General features: G+C 43.4%; 1 protein-coding gene across 2 annotated transcripts in view; it reads left to right on the forward strand.

Annotated features, from left to right (window-relative positions):
- MYOF (myoferlin) overlaps window positions 1-20,635 on the forward strand; it is a 680,400-nt gene that overhangs the window by 503,921 nt on the left and 155,844 nt on the right. For both annotated transcript variants that reach the window (XM_078643399.1, XM_078643401.1), the window contains 2 exons: window positions 9,973-10,049; window positions 18,073-18,084. In XM_078643399.1, coding sequence (XP_078499525.1) covers window positions 9,973-10,049; window positions 18,073-18,084 — 89 coding nt within the window. The remainder of the gene's footprint in view (window positions 1-9,972; window positions 10,050-18,072; window positions 18,085-20,635) is intronic.

A 20,635-nucleotide genomic window follows, 5' to 3' on the forward strand; every position in this document is an offset into this window, starting at 1 on the left:
TTTCAGTACTCGATTTTTAACTTGTGGACTTGAATTCTCAACTAGTTTGGTAACAAAAAGATGGGGATACGACTCACTACTTGTTTTCAGACCACTATTAATAATGAAACATTTCTCAAATCTAGAATAAAAATCACTAGTATCTTCGTCTTGTTTCTGTTTACAGGCTGAAATGGCATCCCAATCTTCCTTTTTCGTGGCTAGTAATCTTGGCAAAACTTGGATTAATAATTCGGGCAAAGCTTTAGCTTTATCCCCAAGACCGGTACCTGGTACTCGTTGTTAGAACCGGGAGTCTCTGGTTGGCAAAGGTAAGTACCTTGGCCCAAGTAGGGACCCCTAGTTCCGGTCAGGGCGACGGAATAACCCTCTGAGATAACCCCTGCTCACCCTCTAGGTAGCATGGCGCGAGCAGTCTAGGCTAAACTCGGAGACAATGTGGATAACATTTGCACTTAACACAACAGCAATTCCCAATCCACCACAAACTGAGACCACACAGGTAAGTATATATAAAATATAACTTTATCTAGTTTCAGCATGTAAATGAAGCAGTTGCATGATAATCACTTCTTTAGAACAGATAGCATTTCTAACTTAAAGGTTGCACGTTAAACACTTCCTTTAGAACAAGGTTGCACTTAATTCTTAGTAGGTCTTGTAAATAGGCAGTTCTCAGCATAAAAATAAAAATAGTCTCTAGTCTCTCATATCAGCACTTAAAAGAATATGGCCACTGATTTATACTGTGATGCTCCCAGCATGCGCAAAGAAAACAAGGCCCACGTGTACTTATATCCGTGGGCTTCATGCGCTGTTGCAACTCCCTCGCGAGGCCCAGGGACTCTTTCTCGTCCCCGGGGCAGCCTCGCGTCTTCCTGAGATACAGGCGCACCAATGCGCACCAGCCGTGCAGACTGCACGCGTCCCCGCCCCGGCCGGTCCCCTTTCCTCTCCCGCCCGCTCTCGACAATCCAACGAGCGGCGGGGGAGGCGGTGAAGCTCACCTGATGGAGGGACGGCGGGCCAGGGGTGCGGGACGCTTCCAGGTCCCTCGGCGGGGTCGGAGCTCTTCCCCGGTCCCGGCGGTGATTTTGGGCAATTTTCCGGCACCTCCCGCAGCTTCAGCGGAGGCAGCCAATCCGGTCGCGGCCCTCAGTCGAGCCCCTCGGAGCGCGAGGCCGCCAACGAATGGCAGCGCGGCCTCGCCGATGACGCTACGCGGGCTCAGCCAATCACGGCACACCACACCTGATGACGCTGCGCCGCGCGGGCCAATCCCGTCGCGGCGTTAGTGAGGGGGCTCGGCTCCCTCAGCCAATGGGGTCGCGGCGGCTTCGTTCTTCGCCGCGGCCGCTCCTGGTCATGAACAGCAACTTCCAGGGGTGATCCTGGCCCCGGGCTGCGACGGTGATTTGGCGGCAAAGGGTTTTAAAGGGCGCTGGTCAGAACTAGACCCCCCTCTCGACCTTGCCACCACCTGGGAGCAGATTTCACGAGGGGAGGCTCCACAAGCCTCCAACCCTCACGATTAAGGTGCCGATGAGCACACCGATCTCCTCCTCACGCTCCACAGTTCAGCACCACGCGTCCCGGGTCCAAACAGCACGATTTTGCAGCTGTTTCCTGGGATAGCTTTAGGAACCTTTAGCCCTGGGTTCCAAGCAGGAGGCCAGCTCTTCTCAGGCCCTTGGAGATTCAATTGTAGACACAGCACACAGCAGAGTCTTGGCAGTTTCAAGTAGGCAGGGTCACAGCACACAGCAAAGTCCCTTTCTTCTCCTTAGCTTCCAGGTGGACAGCAGAACAAGTCAGCCCTTAGAGCACACAGCAAGGCAGTCTTCCTTCAGTTCTATAGCTGTCCTCCTTCCAGCGAGGGTTCCTTCTTGCTTGCAGAATTTCAGAATCTAACTCTCTGCAGGCAGGGGTCCTTTCCTTATACCCCCCAATGTCTTTGAAGTTCTTTGTGCATGGAGGCCCTGGGTCCAGTCTAAACCAGTTCTGGGGGTGCGGAGCACTGAGGTGTCTCTGGCTTTCTTCTTCCTGTCAGCTTCAGGGCCAGTGGGGTCAGTTGACCACCAGGAGAGAGCTAATGTGGGGGAGGTAGGCAGGCACAGCCCAGCACTTATCTGGCATTCCTTCCTCCCTCCTCCCAAGCAGGCAGATGTGCCCTTTCATCCCCGGGATGGCTCCGACCCTCTCCTCTGGGGCTCTGCAGCCCCTTCCTGTCACATCCAGACCAGGCAGACATTCCACAAACCCAGGCACACAGAAAGGTTTAGACAAGAGAACAGCCACTTTCTAAAAGGGCTATTCTCCAACCCAGGATTTAAAAACACCCTTCACTAAAAGATGTGTCATTAAATTCTGAGTCCAGGGATATCTTTCACTTATGTCCCATCTTGTTCCTATGGGGAGATAGGCTGGTATCACATGGGCCCAGCCCCCCTCCATGTTACTCTATGGAGCAAGATAGCCCTACAGCAGTGAGCACACAAAATGGCTGTAGCCCACTACCAGAGCATAGTACCTGCACTAGCACATGCTCTACCTTATCCATACACTGCACCCTGCCCAGGGGGGTATCTTGAACCTTCCATAGGGGTGACTGATGTGCACAGACAGGGAAGGATTGGGCCTAGCCAGTGGGGACACTGGCCAGGCTGACATGGCAGTCACTGACTGCACACAGGCCCTGCGCTGGCAGGCCTGAGTCACCATTTTAAAGCTACTCATGTGGGTGGCGCAATCTGCGCTGCAGGCCCACTAGCAGCCTTTGTCATCACCAGCCCTGGCACACACAGTGCCCTCTACTAGGGACTTCGTGGTGATACAAATATGCCAATTAGGTATACTCAATCAATATCACAATCTACAGAAGGAGCACTTACACTCTGACACTGATCAGCAGTGGCAGAGTGTCCAAAACATCTAAATCAGCAAAAACGAAATCCAGCACAGCATCAGAATACATGAGTCAGAGGCAAAAAGATGGGGGAAGAACCACGCCAAAGGGTGTCAGGTCTAACAGGGAGGTTTTGTGACCACTTTCTTTTGGTCACCTCCAGTGGCTGTCCTTGTCACCCTAGTTTTGACCCAGTGGTCTGCCTTCTTTCCCAATTCTTGGGGAGAAATTAGACCTAGGTCTACCAAAGGCTGATGCAACTTTTCATTTGTGCAATTACTCAAAATGTGTTCCTTCATAAACAAATTATACAGTCCAGTAAAATCATGCACATTGTGTCCCATTAACCAACCATCCAGTGTCTTCACTGAGTAGTCTACAAAATCTATCCAGGATTGGGTCTGGGTTTTGAGAGCCCCCCTGAACTTAATTCTATACTCCTCAGTAGTGAGTCCAAAGCCCTCAATCAGTTTTCTTCATGAGGTCATCTGGCCCAGAGAGGGTCAGAAGTCTATCTCTGCAATTACCAGAGAACAGTTCCCAGAGAAGTGCCCCCAGAGAGGTTTCTTTAGTTGTCTGATATCACAAGCCCTTTCAAAGGCTGTGAACCACTTGGTGATGTCATCACCTTCCTCAAATTTAGGGACAATCCCTTTGGGGATTTTAGGATAATAAGATTGCTCTCTATCCTTGTTAATGGTATTGCTGCCACCAGAGATGGGGGCTAAGCCCATCTCTTTTCTTTCTTTTTCAAGAGCCAGGAGTCTGGTCTCTAGGTCTAATCTCTTGGCCAACTTTGCTAGGAAGTTGTCCTCTTCACTGGGGTTCTCCCCAATGTATTCTTTGGGGCCTAGTCCACCTGTGTGGTTCCCAGGCTCCCAGAGGCTGACTCTTGGAGTCAAGGGTACATGGACCCCCCCGCCCTAGGAATGATGGGGGGATCCTCAGTGTCCTCCTTCTCATCCACTCCTTCTGCCTCTGGCTGGGTGTCACCCTGCTCAGAGGGGTGGTCTTTTGCATACTCAGCCAGGAGCTCCTGGAGCTTTTGCTTTGTTGGATGCAGACCTACAGTTATTTTCTTTACTTTGCATAGGGCCTTCAATTCCTTGAAGTCCACAAGTGCAAGTACGGTGTGAGGTCGAGTTCCTCCACCATGTTTGTATTGTCTTCACTAACAGCTGGGTTCTTTTGAGACATTCTAACCTGATAGTTCTAACCCTCTACCCTAGCTTGTAGTGACTTTTATTTTTCACTGAATTCTAATACGGCTTGAGCAAGGCCCTATCAGACTTTTAGTATTTTTGGAAAAGACCAATTTCAGAATTCTAAAGGCAATTTGAGTTCGGTCGTGTGATCGGATGCTAATCAAGTAGTCCAACAAATGCAAGTGTGTATCCCACCACTGATCCACCAATGTGAGAAAGTGGCTCTATATATACTGGACTAGAATGAAGTACAGTGTGTATAGAGTCCACCAACCTCAGAGGTATAACAGAGGTTAAAGTCAGAACTGACCTTACTCTCTAAAGTGGTAGCTTGGTCGAGCAGTAAGGCAGTACCAAAGGACAGTGTAAAGCATTTGTTGTACACACTCAGTCAGCAAAAGGTTTCACACACTAAAGAACTGAACTCCAGGCCAATTGTTATTATATCCTCCGATATAGTTGTTTTATTTTTAGAACCAACAGTTATAAAAATATACTTTTCCAGTTAGGAGTACTCTCAGCCAGAGGCAGAAGGAGTGCATGAGAAGGAGGACACTGAGGATCCCCCCCATCATTCCTAGGGCGGGGGGTCCATGTACCCTTGACTCCAAGAGTCAGCCTCTGGGAGCCTGGGAACCACACAGGTGGACTAGGCCCCAAAGAATACATTGGGGAGAACCCCAGTGAAGAGGACAACTTCCTAGCAAAGTTGGCCAAGAGATTAGATTTACATTGAAAAGTTTCTAAGTGTGAATTTGTAAAACAGCTTTATATTCATGAGAATTCATCACAGTAACTAAAACGTTTTTGCTAATATGGTTTCAGCTTAGACCCCAGGACTGAATCTAAGATCTAGTCCTGGAACTACCAAAGTAATCCATAAAGTATTCAACTGTACTTGCCTGTGAAAAACCCATTGAGCTCAATGCTGGATGGTGTTTTCAGAACTGTGTTGCTTACTAGCTATCCTGTAATTATTGTGTGCACAAACTATATTGCTCCTCTGCAGTGCAGGGGTGTCTTTGGGGGTTGGTAAAGCTTACCCTCGGCTGGTCGCGGTTGGGGTGGCCCCAGGTTCTGAGTCTGCAGGCGTCGGCTGGTTCATCGAGGAGGGTCTTTGGGCACTGGACTTCGGGTCCCAGTCGCCGGGGGGACATCCTCGTGGTCTTGCTTCGGGTTGGCCCGGGCTCGGCTGGTGCAGAGTGGGCTGGTCCGGAGCTTCCTGGTGAGCACCAGGTGGGTTGTTGCAGCAGAGTCTCTGCTGATGGGAGTCCCAATCTTCGAGAGGGTCAAGGCAGGCAGGTCCTCTGGGTGTCCCAAGGTTGCTGTCGGCGAAGGTCACCGGGATTAGGCAGGAGCAGGTTCCAGGATCAACAGGCCGGTAGGGCTGGGGCCAAGTCAGTTGTTGTCCTGTTAGCAGCTGCGCGGCGGGCCTTCTTCTTTATCTTCTTTTTTCCTTTGATATCGGGATCTGAGGAAGGAAGGTTCAGGGAGCCCCTAAATATTAAATTTAGGGGCGTTACAGGTAGGGCAAGGGCAGGGACCAATGGGTTCCTGTCCTGGGGTGAGGACACCCCCTAGCCTGCTCCTCTCCTGTGGGAGGGGGGGCAGGAGCCTAGCTGGGATTGGGCAGGGCTCCTGATCTACAAGATGGCCGGAGCCCGGGGTCGTGCTTCACCTCGCCTCCTCCACCTGAGGGCTGGAGTTGGCAAAGGTTGGCACACCCTCCTTCCTGACGTAGTTTTTCCCACCAGTCTTCCCGCCGGAGTGGGGGTAGAACGGGTGGGTGGCCAGTTGCTGGGTACAGCAAATGGTCTGGAGAAGCTCTCGGAGACGGTATGCCTTTGAAGCTTCCACCTGTCCATCCTGGGGGAGGAGACATAGCACCCAGGATGTGCATTGTTGCAGGCCAAGGAGAGCGGGGGGCTCTCCACCCAGGGGTCCAGCAACATGTCTGCTGTGTGGCAGCCTCTGCAACCACTCAGCCCAGATGAGGATTGTAGGTTTGGGTTTTGGAGGGCATCTCTAAGATGCCCTCTCGTGCATTTTACATTAAATGCCACACTGGCATCAGTGCGGGTTTAATGTGCTGAGAAATTTGGTACCAAACTAGTCCGTCTTCAGTGTAGCCATTATGGTGCTGTGGAGTTCGTAATGACAACCTCCCAGCACCATATACTCTTAAATGGCATCACTGCACTTACAGTGCCCAGGAATGGCCTTGGGTACTGTAGGGACACAGGGCTCATGCACCTGTGCCCTCACCTCTGGCACAGGGTACCCAGCTAGAGGGGTGACTGAAGTATGCCAGGGCAGTGGGTTCTGTGGGCATGGAACACGGATGTGTGCCATGTCGACTCTTGTTTTAGTTCTGTACTTAGGCACTCAGCCTGCAAAGGCAGTGTGTGGGTGCCAGGGTACAGGGCCCCTGAGGGTGGCACAAGAAGTGCTGCAGCCCTCCGGGTTCTTCTCTGGTCACCATGCCCTGGGTACCTAGGGTACTATTTACTAGGGGCTGACAGGTGGCCAGAGATGCCAATTGGGTATTCTGTTTCAGCATAGTTTTTTTTAGGGAAGGAACACAGGCCCTGGGTCCTGATTGGCAGGGACCCAGGGCACACTCAGTCAAAGTATATCAGCAGTTAAGAAAAAAAGTGGGGGTATACCAACGTAAGAAAGATGGCACTTTCTCACACATATTATCATAATTTTGACCATAAGACCCATTATGAGGGCTTTCCGTGCCTATTTGGCATTCTGGTGTGAAGGGCTTCCTGCAACCTTTAAGTAAGTTTAGTGATTCTCTTTCTTGCTCTCAGCCCATACGGCCATAAGTTGTTTTGCAAAATTGCTTGTAGTCTCCTCTTTATTCAGGCACTTTCCTTTTTCAAACCTATTTTATTACTTTTGATGGTCTTCGCAACCGCCTTAATCCTGTTGCAATCCATGCCACCCAGTGACTCCTGGGTGATGTGATGGCTACTTAGTCGCTTCTGACTTTTCTGTTTTACCGTCTGACCGCTATGGAAAATACTTCAAAATTGTACATATGATAATGGAATTAGTTCTCAAGCTCTTGATTCTCTTATTCAGTCAGAGTCCCTACCAGAGAAAGTAGTGGGCTGCAAGCCACGCTAAGGTCGCCAGCTGCCTGTGGCTACTGAACGAGGTCTCACTGCTTCAGCCGTGCTGAGCCTCTTTTAAGAGTACACTGTCCTCCTGCAAGCCCTCCCGTGGCTCTACCCTCCCCTGCTCACCCATGACTTTCACCATGAAAACTCCATAAGGGAATGGGGCGGGACCATGAGCAGTAACATCCGGGCATTTCAATCCTCCCAACAAGCCTGGCGAGTACTGCAGGTGCAGCACAGGCACCTTAGCCCCTTCTGTGGTCTCCTCCACTTTACGTCTGCTTCAGTGCTTCCACTGCTTTGCTGGTTCTTGCCAAAGTAGTTTAAAAAAACAATGTATTCAACCCCGGAGTGTGCGGGTCCTACTCTGGCATGTACGGATTGGTATTCAGTACTCTACCTCAGGGGCCAAGTTGGTTTTGGGGATCATGACAGCCCGTCGTGATTGTTTTTTACAATCATTGCAATCACCAGACAGCAAACCAGGGAGCAGACAAATCAACCAGAACATGAGCCTCCGTCTGCAGCACTACCTTTCCTGAAACACCAGGTCTCCAAAAACATCCAGGCTCGCTGTGTTACAAACACAGAGAGCTCCTGGCAGGACAGCCCCCAGTCCCAAACAGCAGCATCCTGTGGTGACCCTGGCCGCTCCTTCTTGTTATGAATTTTGCACTCCTGCTTAGCCCCAGCCACTGTCCCTCACAGTAGCCTTATCTCCTCTTAGATACCAGAAACAAAAAAGCCCTAAGAGTTAAGAAGTAGGATGTGCACTCTGGTCCTGTATCTTCTACTTCATACAAGGCTGTTGACTAATGAGATACATATTTCAGCTTATAACTTCAAACGTCTGTCCCTGAGATAGATTTGGAATGCTCACCTCTTCCTGAAATCTATGTTTTACTCAGCTTCAAGTTGGAGACTAAAATCAGGAAGGAAGAAGGGAGAGAGAGGAGTCTCCCAGTGCTACCTAGACATGTATAACTCGGTGGGGCAAACTGCACTTGGCTCCCCCACCCCCCGCCCGAGGATGCCTTCACAGCAAAACACCTCTTCTGCTTACAGAGCCTTCTTAAGATAGTATTGGTTGAAAATAACAGGATCTCTTGTAAGTCAGCTAGTCTGACATGGCTGGCTGAAGCTAGGATGAGAAGAGCTGCATAACTTTAATAGTGCTCTCCTATCCTACCTCAGAAGCGCACATGAAGACGCCTCCCAGTCTGCTACCACATGACTTTATAGTACATGCCACAGGAACATTTAAAGGCTGTGCCTACCACTAGCCCTCAATACCTCTAAGTTTACAGGGATTTTTCCAGAACTCTGAGAACCAGTTTTCGTATTACATTGTTAACACACGTGTTTAAACTTCTCTGCTTATGAAATTGCTTGCCAGAAGGAGATTACTTCTTGGAGCGGAGTGTTGTGAAGCTGCATGAAGAATCTGAGCAAAGTAGAACTCAGCTTGAGGTGTCTAAGGATTTGTCTTGACTTTCAAAACTCTTTGCTACTATTTTACAACGTCCTCTTCAGGAGAAAATGGTGCATCAAACAGATAATGGATAGGATCCTAGCTCTGTTGGAAGTTTCACTGTGGACAACTGCTTCCTGCTCAATGTGTCAGTGCCATCACACAGAAATGCACTTGGCAGCAAATAAATCCTTTAATTGAATTTGGTATTTGCCCTCTACACAAGTGCATAGTTGTAAAATTGAAAGCAAACTTAGTTTGGGTTGGGGGCCAGTGTGTGCCACTTTCATAGATGCAATAGCTTGCTATTGGATAAAAAGGAATTGGTGAGTAGTAAGAAACCTGATAGGAAGTTGTTTAATTGACATGTATAACTCCACATACCACTTTGATTTTGAATAGTATTGATCAAAGGGGGTTACATAGAGTCAGATAAATGTACTGTGCACTTTCCTTGTGGCCGGTTTCCTTTACCCCCATAACATATCCTATGATTTATAAAAAGTATATTTGAGATTTATTTGATCAGAAAATGTCTTAGTTCTTTCAGTTGTGTTAACTTAAATTCCTTTACCATAATATCTCTGTTGCTTATTTTTTATTTAAGTGTACATTTATTGGCAGCTGCACCTTGTTCTACATGGTTTACTACTGGTGTCCTCACTATTTGTTGTACAGTTCTATATATGGATGCTAAGCTGAGATAAAAAATATTGTTTTCTTCAAGTTAGTAATGCAACATTGAAATAGGAAATGTTGAGTACTTCTGGGTTCTGCCGTCATTGACTCCTAGGTTTTTCTTTCAAAGTACATCATCGAGGAAAGTCTACGCTTGTTTCAGACATTCTGGGATAAACGCTCTAGTCTTGTGGCTCCTATTTTTTGGTCGAGATGTAATGGGGTATTTTGTGAACCATTTTAAATTTGCTGAGCTGTTCACCTGCACAGAATGCTCTATTGGCATACTAATCTGCTAACATGTATTTGGCAGTACAGATAGATTCACTGTCCTAATGAAAGATGTTTACTGTTAAAGAAGCAATACATGTTGTAAATTTTACCCCATGCCACGTTTAACTGTGCACCATCACATATGCAATTCAACCTTTATCATTTAGTTCAGATAAATAGTAGTATTCCCTCTGTGTTAATATTGTTCTCAATTGTTAGGTTTAAATTCCTTTGCGAAACTACTTATTAATCTTTTTAATCCCCTGGTTGATCTTCATTCACTTACCTTCACCTGTTGTTCCTTTACAGTGGCAATGCTATCTTCAGCACCACCTCGTGATGTTATAATTGAAGTAGAAGACACAAAGCCACTACTTGCCTCTCAGGTAATGTTCACGGATTACTTCTGTCCTTGTACTCTGATACTCAGAGCCACAATGTGCATCCTTTTTAGAATATACATTTTTGCTTGCGCTATTAATTCACTAACAATTGCTTTTCCCAACCCATCAACTGACGCTACTGTAGAATTTCTGTGTAAATGTTTTATGGATCATCTGTTGGTTTTGTTGTCATTTTTAACATTGTGTTTTGTCAAAAAGGAACCGCATCTCTTTAATCCACCGTGTAACACCCCTATGTTTCAGGCTCTGGACCACTTTTTTTATACTGGATGAATGGTTGGGCACTCAAGTCTAACAGTTTTGAGCAATCTGCCCCTTTGATCTTTTCTCTCACAGATCAAATCCCATATCTTCAAAATAGATGTATTAAATCAACCGTTTATTACTATTAATTGGGATTAGAGATATACAGACTGGACTTGCTAACAGCGTCTACATTAAGTTGTCAAAAATGGCAACAGTAGGACTGCTGACTCTTGGTGTATACTGATGAGATACTTTGCAGTTAATGTGTTGAATGGTGCAATAAGCACCACATGCCGTACAGTATCTTCAAGATGCTAAGAATGTTGATGCCCAAACATTCCAGTGGTGTTAACCCACATAGAGAATGGGAGCCTATGAGATGGAGACCGTTGAAGACATGCTTGCTACATATCTATGGCACAAGGGAGAGAAATGTGTAAAATATTCAGCCTAGAGTTTCTTGTGCAAATGCAAAATTAGATCAGAATACAAAGACTTTGAATCCAAGAGTTGTACTTGCCCAAGAGAATTTACTATTAAGCCAAGGGAATATGCTGGATGAGTGGGCATATTGTATTTTAAATTAATATTTCTTGCATTGAGGACAGAAGCCCACGACAACTCTCCCAACAATGAAAACCATTGATTCTTCCTCACTTGAGCAAGAGTCTTTTGCTTCAACACCTGCAGTTGCGGATTCACCTAATGCCGACTGGACTTGCCGCGGAATGTGGTAGCAAGCCACTAAATTTTTTTTTAAACCTGGTTGTATTTTTTGTTCCTTGAGCTTGTTGTATTCCCATGTTTGAGGAGTTAAATAAGTCACTTTCAGACGCATGATCATGCATTGTTATTCCATCTACCGAAACCTGACTTTAAGAAAGTCACTTAGTGCAGATAATCATACTTACTTTGCCACCTCTTTACTTTGTGTTCTTCCTCACCCCCAATCTTTGTGGTAGTTATCTCATGTTAACTGATTAGAGATTTTCTCTTTAAATGTGTGAATCATTACTAGCAAGGATTTCTGGGAGTATTATAACCTGCATGGAAAGCTAAGGTACCTATTTTTACGGTGGGTTTCTGGTTAGGGGCCCTAAATGCACAAACAGTTGTAGTTTCCACAGCATCATATCCAAGTCATCCGCAGCTATTCAACCTAGGTAAAACTCTAATCGAATAGACCCAGGCCAAATCCAGTACACGCTTTCTTTTTTTATAATCCAGAAGACTTGATTTGTTCCCACCCTCTTTGACTAAAGCAGGGTTATATATGACATTCAGGAGGGTACCATTTAGTATGTTTTAATATTTTGAACTCCTTGGGAATTTGCTCTACTTGGGTGCTAAATAACATGCACATGCTGGCAGCAGATTCTCTGACAATAGTATTACAACCCTTAATTATGATCTGTCACTTCCAGGTCTTTTCTGAACTGCTTAGAAGTTCGGTTTGGATATTACTTAAGGCATTTGTTTACTAATACATAGATAAAGATATAAATATTTTGTAGCTACTCCCTTTTATTTCCATATATTCAGATATGCATTTGCTGCAGCCTGAACCTGTTCTTGAGTCTTTTGCAACTGTATGTTTAATATCTTGATTATGCCTCAGATGTGTGTCAACTGGTTTTAGATGGTTGGTCAAATCCTATACCCTCTCCGTTTCAAGGGTAACATAACTTCCTGATTGCTGGATCCTTACATTTTTGTTATTGTAAAGAGCACCTTTGCAAAAAATGATGCCTGTTCAAAGGTGTATAAGAAGACTGAGCAATCCAATTGTATGTCCTTGGCAGGTATACTAGATGTTCTTCAGTTTTGTCTGTTAACAAAATAAATTGTCATGCAAAACACCTCCTCCGCCCTTGCTTTGGTATCTAAACCTATGTGCCCTATGGTGGAAAACAGTATAGCATCTCAGTATTTTGATATTTTTTTAATACCATAATACTGGGTTTCAGTTGCCCATAACTCCTTTAATTTCCTTTACATTTTGAATGGAAAGGGTAGTATACTACAATCATAACTGTTTCATTGCCAATGGAATTCAGTGGAATCTCATTTTGAGCCAGTCAGGTTGAAGCAACATTCGAGATATTATTTTTGTTTCACAGCTGCACAAAGTGATGCTCGCATATTGCTTTCCTCCTATGGTAGACCCCATTATATCTAGGCTACAGGATAACAAAATATACATTTTGATTGTAGATGGCTGGTCTATTTTAGGTGATAGGCCAATTGTAATGTTGCAGGTCATGGACTGCACCTTGTCAAGCCTCTATGGATTGTGCCAGCATTTCCACCTAGATTCTTTTTGAAACAAGCTTACTTTGTTGGCATATTTTCACCAGGCATCCATATTCTGCTAAGCTGGAGGAATTCTTTAGGAAGGTGAACATTTGATAAGTGTGGTGCCCATTGTTCTGGTGGCTCTTAGATTAATGTACTTTCTCCTCACTTTAAGTCTACTAATCATATGTCTCCTAGGAAACCACTCTTTGTAGTCAGCGATAAATTTGGCCTCATATGTTGAATAGGGTTGTCATTTCATTGCAATACTGTTTAACGTCAGGTTCTAGTTTTCAGTAGTATTAGCTCAGGAAGTTACTCTGACACCAATGGTATGTGAATTTAATGAAGGTTGGTGAAATACACTAGTGAAAGTACAGAACTCCGCTGGACATTTTGTGCCTTCCACAACGTGCCCAACTTGTAAATCGCTGATAAAAATATTTTCATTCCCATATTTTTTTTTTTTATGTAATTCTAATTATTGTGTTATTTGGTCATGGCATCAAGAAATATATATTGGGACCGTTCCATTTTGAATGAAAAGTGTTTGAATTATCTTGTAGTTTGTAGAGGGAAAATATAAGAACATACATAAAATGCAACCTTAAGTGCAGCTAAAATAATTCCACTATCTGTATTTTTTTGATCTATCAAATTGCAATTGTTTTAAATTGGTTCTTCATCACTAGGCAAGATGTCCCTCTTTGAGTCTTGGATGCAGGAGTGGTATTTGGTCTTTAGGCCAACAATCGTTGCAGTAGTCTTCAATGCGGTCTTCCAACCATTTGTTATATAATATTGTTTATCACATCACTTGTCACTTTCAGTCACTGTGCAAAGTATCACATGACTGTTTCACTGAAATGCATGCAGACCATCTGTTGGGAATATGTTAATCACTAATTGTAGACAATGTCTAAAAAAATCACTTGACACAGTCTCTCCGTTTCTCACAACCACTTTTATATAGTGGAAGATCAATTTGAAGACCACTGTATATTATTCAGAGAAATGTAAGCCATCTAGAACTGCAGTGGTAAATTCTTCAAGTGGAAAGTGAACAGATATTTTTACATTTTGAATAGCATAAGTCATAAATACGACGTGTATAGGAATTTCACAAATTACATTCCAATTTCTAGTTTTTGGGCGGTATGTCAACAGCACTCAGCAAAATGACTTCTCCAACAACAGTGCATGTATGTATTTAAGTGACTGCATGTCGATGACCTAATCTGGGCTTTAGGTGCTTCCGTGGTAAAGGTTTAACTTCTTTTTGGTTTTTCTTCTGTAGAGAGATTTTGGAGAGAAAGATGCTCTTATAATGAGTACGGTATGTCAAAATCATCAAATTACAGCGTCTCTTCCAGTTCTTCTCAGCTTTTCTGAAACCTTCCTACACGTCTATTGTAAGCCATTTGAACCAACTGTTCAATGGCTTCAACCACTTGGCTGAAAAGTGCATGTCTGAAACTTTGGCAGGGTGATTTCTGTGAACAATCAGGATGGGTATTTTTTTTATAGCAGTCTATTATTGCTATGCTATGACTCAAATAAACATATTAAAATCACAGGGAAAGTAATATATGCAGCAGATAGCGACGGATTTAAAATTAAATATAAAATCTATGTTTCCTTTACCCTGTAAACCTGTTGGAGAATAAAAAGCATAGGGATGGAAATAGTCTGGTAAATACAGAAAACACCATGTTTTTATCATTCTTAAAATCCTAAAAAATCATTACCATGTGAACATTATATATATATTCTGGTGATATTGCTAAAAGAGATATCTTTAAGGAATTGCAATAGTATTAGTTGGCCTTTGTTTTTTTTAGCTCTGTCTCTCCAAAATCTCAGTTTGTAATTTTTGTGTAATTTTTAATGCTCTTACTCAACAGAACTAGGCTTATGGGTCATTGAGTAGCAATTCAATTTAATAATTGATAGAGCACATAGAATTCTTAACTCTGTGGTTTGCATCATAAGCAACTATTATAGCAATAAAAATTTATGTTTTATTAAAATGGTAAACACTTATTAAGCAATTGTTTTTATAAAATGTGTAATTGAAAGCATGTGTCTGCCTACCATACTTCCAAATATCTGTAATCAAAGATGACTGATTTAGAACAATGTACACACCTGGAGGTTCTTTACTGTAGGGAAACCGATAGCTGCCGTTTTATTACATACCTCATTCTTTAAAGAGCAATTTGGTATTGGAAGAGAGAAATCCACTTCTATTTAATGTTCTCATACTTGCATAAACCATTACTTTGACTTAATGAAAGAAATATTGGTTATCATACCGAAATCACAAGTTAAAATAAGCATAGGAGATCCAGTTAAAACTGTACTAAAGACAGTGACTCGAAACGTTCATGCTTATACACATGCGAGTCCGCATCCAGCAGGAGTTATTCACAAAGTACCTTAAACCAAACATATAATAAAACCATATTTTACAGGCAGGTTTTTCTTCAGACTCCTTTTCCTGTTTTTTTTTCTTTACTAAAAGTTATAAAAGAGGAATTGGTTCCATTTAATACCCTGATTTCCACCTTTCCAGTTTCAAATGTTACTCTGTTTAGGGACGCAAGTCAACACTATGATTGATACGTGGTACTAGTCATGTTGAATGAGCGACTGTGCAGTAGAATAAAATTTTCAACAATTTGTATGTGAATGTTCATACAAGTGAAAAGCCTGCAATGAAGAAAACCCGTCAATTAGTTGGGCCTTTACCACAGTTAATTATTTGTCCTTGACTGGTCTCAGGTACCCTTAGTCTGTGAATAAGAGTCCGAGAGATAAACCTTGTGGAAAGAAGAGCAAATAGGCCTAACTAAGAACATCTTTGTTATCCACAGTGTTGCCTCTAAAAAATGAATAGCCACAGTTTGACCCATGGATGACATTTTTTTGGGGGATACATTTTTATTGATTTTGACAAAATAAAAGGATACACCCTCCATACAGCATGACACTGTGAAAATCTAAGACTATAAAAAGGAGATAGTGCCACCCAGTTCAGACATTGATAAAGGCATAGGAATATAAATATGAACATTCCCTTCATGACTTAACCACACCCCCTAACCATTTCCCCCAAACCCTATGATATTTCTTGGGGCAGCCACGTGCCTCATACATAACTTTCTCTTGGGTGGGGCACCAATCCACCCCAGCCCTCCATCGTCCAACAGTGTATGGTTCAGGGAGCTTCCAGGAGGCTGCAATGTCCCTTTTGGCAACCACCATTGCTGTAGTGAAAAACAACTTCTCATTCCGAGACCCATCCAACCCATCAGTGATGCCCAGGATCGTGTGCTTAGGGTCATGGGGGACCTCCCCCCCCTGAAAACCTTGGTGAATTCCTCCTCAATGTCCCCCGAGAACCGCGCAAAGCGGGGGCACGCCCACACCACATAGAGGAAGTCGGCTGGGTCATGGCCACACCTGTTACAGGCGGAGGTCGGGCTGAGTCCCGCTCTGTGTAGGCGCATTGGGGTGAGATATGCAGCATGTAAATAATGGTTGCACCAAGCGTAGTCTAGCAGATGCGGTGACCGTCCTAGGAGCCATAAGGGCGTCACGCAAATCCTCCTCCAAGGTGCCCACCCAACCCTCCCACTGAGCCCGCAGTCGGTCCAGGGAAGTGGGGGTGTTGTTGATCAGTATGCAGTACATGAGGGAGATGCCACCCTTCCCTAGGTCCCCAAACATAATCTGGGTCTCAGGCGGGCTGGGATGACATTTATTTTTAGCAGGCAACTCAAACTCTACTGATGTGTAATTGTGACTGTTGAGATGTTACAGATGTTGACATATGTCAGCACTTTATGCAAAGAGTTGAAGGTTTCTCTTGCAAACCAGCACATTTTTGAAGATCCTTTTTGCAAGGGTAATTTATAATAAAAACATTCTTAGAAATAAACTATTTCTTGGTTTTATGCCAAAGGATGCAGAATAAACACTTCTTGCAATGTATCTACAGAGAAGCAATACATTAAAATCATAAATATGCTTTTGCATGTAGTGTAACCCATAAAATCATGCCCTTTTCATGTAGACCATCCAACATCTAGGCCAGATAAACTTTACATGAGTATTTAATGCAAACTCCTCTTCTTCCTTTAGGTAGTACAGTTTTGTAGCTAAAAAGTATTTTTTCTTCTAATTTCAACGATGTGGCAGTTTTTTGTCATGAGCTGAAAGTTGAGCAAACCTTGATCAAAGAACTCACTATGTAACTGATCTTGCTCCAATAAAGACTTATAAGCCTGTATGAAATACCAACAAGTATAAAATATATGCCTTGCACCACTTAACAAAAAATATTTTCCGAAGCAGTGAGTTACCAGAAGAATATCAGAATAAACCAATGTTATTTATCTGTACTCACATACATAAGCTTAGTTTCACCCTGGAAACTATTCCACACCGAAAACATAATCATTCCATAAATTGCCATCGCATTAAGTGTTTGGGCATCTGTCCTTAAAACGTTGACAAAAGCACTCATGCAGTAGCCGTCAATAAGCTCCACTATGTTCTCTCCAAGGCTCGTTATTGGCCAAGATGACATTAAACACCTTTCAGTGACTAGCACTGGTAAACCGCAATTATGGAAGCCAGGACATTAATTTGACAATAATTATTCCAGATGTACCTTTAGGTAATAGGTACCTGTTATAAAAGTGCATTCATATGTGTGAGGTAAGATGAAAGTGAAAAGCCTGTCAGTGCTTGTAATATCATCTCCACTGGGAGAGTACTTGAGAAAAATGGTAACCCAATGGAAATAGCTGTATTAACAAAATGGCTCATCAATTGGAGTCCCAATGCTGAACAACAGAAGATGTGTAACTAAAGCACACAGCAAAGATTTCCTAGATTCAGCATGTTGCCTTCGGGCCAACTGTGTTGCACTTGGATGCATTTAAGATAAAAGAAGTGAAAGTTACACTTAAAGTATTTTGAATTTTTTTTAAGACTTTACGAAATAAAATTACACTAGAATTTACAAATGCTGTATATTTTGTGAATAACTCATTGGAGCCAATGTATCAAATATATTCTTTAGCTCCTGTACCTTGGAGGCCTCTAATGTTGACACTGGTTACCAGTACATTGAATACAGATCTAATATTTCATGAAACGCATCTCTACAGATGTTCAGCCTTTTCAGTTTGTGGTATGTAATAAATTACACATACATTTCTAATTGGGGCCCCCTGTTAACGAAGCAGGTAAGCAGTGTCTGGTGGCATTTGAATCCTTTTTTCTCTACTTTGAATAATAATAAATCTATTCCACTTTGAATTACTGAGATTTCTTTCACTATGCTGATACTACTAATTTGTGCCCATTTTATTACATTTATAATTTGACTCACTTGTTTATCCTACTTTTTTTTCTTTTGCTGTATATTTGCGGAATGGACTCATGAAATCAGCTCAAAGAAAAGGTAATGCATTTTATATTACTCTTGAATTAGTTTAAAGCTATAATTGTCTGTATAGTCCCTGCAACTGTTTCCACAGGTCTCTGAAAATGCATTTCTGCCGGATATTTACCACTAGCAAATTCTTAAGATTAAACCGGCATATTTGCCGGACTGGACCTTCCGTAATTATGAACATAGTTGGATGCATAAGATGCAGCTGCACTGCCAGTGCTTTTTTTGCCAGTGATAGCACCATTCTGAATATATGTGATGACCAAATGATGTCCGGTCTTTAGTTATTTAATTGGGCACTGCCAATGAGGGGTCTTTGGAGATTGAAGTGATTTATGCTAAATACTCCGACATGAGATCGACCTTTCCCACATCTGTCACTGTAAGATTTTATGATTGAAGATGAATAATTTCTGCCTGATACCACCTGGCTGAGAGGCTTCTCATTATTTATTTTATTTATAAAGGTTTATATAGCGTGAACTTGACCCAAGAGGGTATCAGAGCACTTTACATTTAGGATTGTTGCGTTACAAGTTACATCAGATACAAGAGCATAGTAAGGTGCAGTACACAAACCATGGTTCAATAATTCGTAGGAGTGAGGGAATGTGGTGCTAGGGACAGAGGCTTTGACAGTTCCATGTATATAGGGTCTACATGGACCCATACTCTCTGGTAAGTGAAGGACTGGCAGAGGAAGCTTTCCCTCTAATTCTAGGGCTCTCAAAATAGTGATCGTACAGTGTCATGTCCCTCTTTCAGGTGAGTACTCCCTTCCAAAAGACATTTCCCTAAAGAGGGCCATTCTAAGTTCAAATAGGAGAAAAGGCTATTAATGTACCGGCATTGAATCTGCACTAACCTAATTTCATGTGGGGTGTGCTCTGTGTCTAGAGATTAGCGTAGGTGTCTGCAGAAGCACACAACATTCTATAGCACATACAGGCAGATATTTGCTTTCTCCCCTTCTTCTGATAAGCTGGGCCTTTCTTTTCAAAATTCGCAATCTGGCTTTTTCCCAAGTGTAGATGTTTATTTACACCCTCATGACAAAGAAGTGCACGTTGAAATTTTGTAATTAAGTGGTTTGATAGGTTCATAGATTAATATGCTAGACTTTGTTTCTGCCTCTGAATTCAGAACTGTTTGTTCTTTCACTCCTGGGAGGAAAAAAGTGTTCCACAAGAAGGTGTAATCCAACATATGAAACCTTTATCCGGAGTGGTAGAATAACATCTTATTCATTAGAATATTATATAGACTGAGTGTGTATTTCTCTCTCTCTGGCATATATATTTTCACTGAAAAAAAACAAAGGTTACCGGGATGTTATAGTTAGGCTCAGATTTTACACACACAAAAGTAGAGGATGTAGCCTTATGGCTAGAACGGTGGACGTTGAAGCTGGGGAACCGGGTTCGAGGCTTGGCAACGACGGTCAACATCCTGTGATTCTGGGCCAATCACTTAATCTTCCTGTGCCCAACAAAAAAATGAACGTGTTGTCATGTAACGAAACTGGTGCTATGTAAAGCGCTCTGATACCAGTTATCTTCGGGTCTAGTTCGCCCTATATAAAACTCCTAAAAAAAATTAAATTAAAACAAGCACTGGAATTCATCAGTTATAGTTACCTTAGCTAACTATAACTTCTGCACCCACAATGCACTTCTTATGACGTTGCTTATTACATTGCTCATGTCATGTCATGCATATAGCCAAGTTCTGAGCTGGGATGGTGCAGTGAGCTAAAAAACGGTGATGGATCAAGCCCTGATCTTTGGACTGGGTAAGAGTGGTCTGCTTAATTCAGGCACTCTGTTCATCACCACCCCCTTATCTGAATCATTTTGTCCACCATAAGCGTGGAAGGGTATACTCAGATGTGAGCCACTTGCTCATTGCACCATCAGGATTCAAGCAAGCAGGGCCGACGACGCCTGAAATGGCAGAAACCGGTCCACGGAAGCTTGTTTCCTTCCCAGTACAAGAATTGGCTTGGTAGTTTGGTTTGCCCTGTTCCCATCATGCACTGGGACAGGAACAGACTAATTTGCATATAGCCAAGTTCTGAGCTGGGATGGTGCAGTGAGCTAAAAAACGGTGATGGATCAAGCCCTGATCTTTGGACTGGGTAAGAGTGGTCTGCTTAATTCAGGCACTCTGTTCATCACCACCCCCTTATCTGAATCAGTGACAATACTCATAACATCTCAAATGACATCACTGATGACATCCTCCACACAACTCACACACCCGCACAACCACTTACACACCCACTCACTCATCCGTAGCTACTCACTTCCCATACTACTACTCACACAGCCACTCACCCATAGAGCCTCTCAACAGAGCCACTCACTCGCCCTTATAACCACTGAAACACCCACACCAGCACGCACACATATACTCATGACCCCATATAGCCACTCTCCTAGACACTCGCTCTCCAATACAGCTGCTCACACAACCAATCCGTTAACCAAACACCCACTCAAGCAGCCACCCAGTCACCCGTACAGCCACTTAGTTACGGATACAGCCACTCACATAACCA

Source organism: Lissotriton helveticus, chromosome 5_1, assembly GCF_964261635.1.
Source record: "Lissotriton helveticus chromosome 5_1, aLisHel1.1, whole genome shotgun sequence".
NCBI lineage: Eukaryota > Metazoa > Chordata > Amphibia > Caudata > Salamandridae > Lissotriton > Lissotriton helveticus.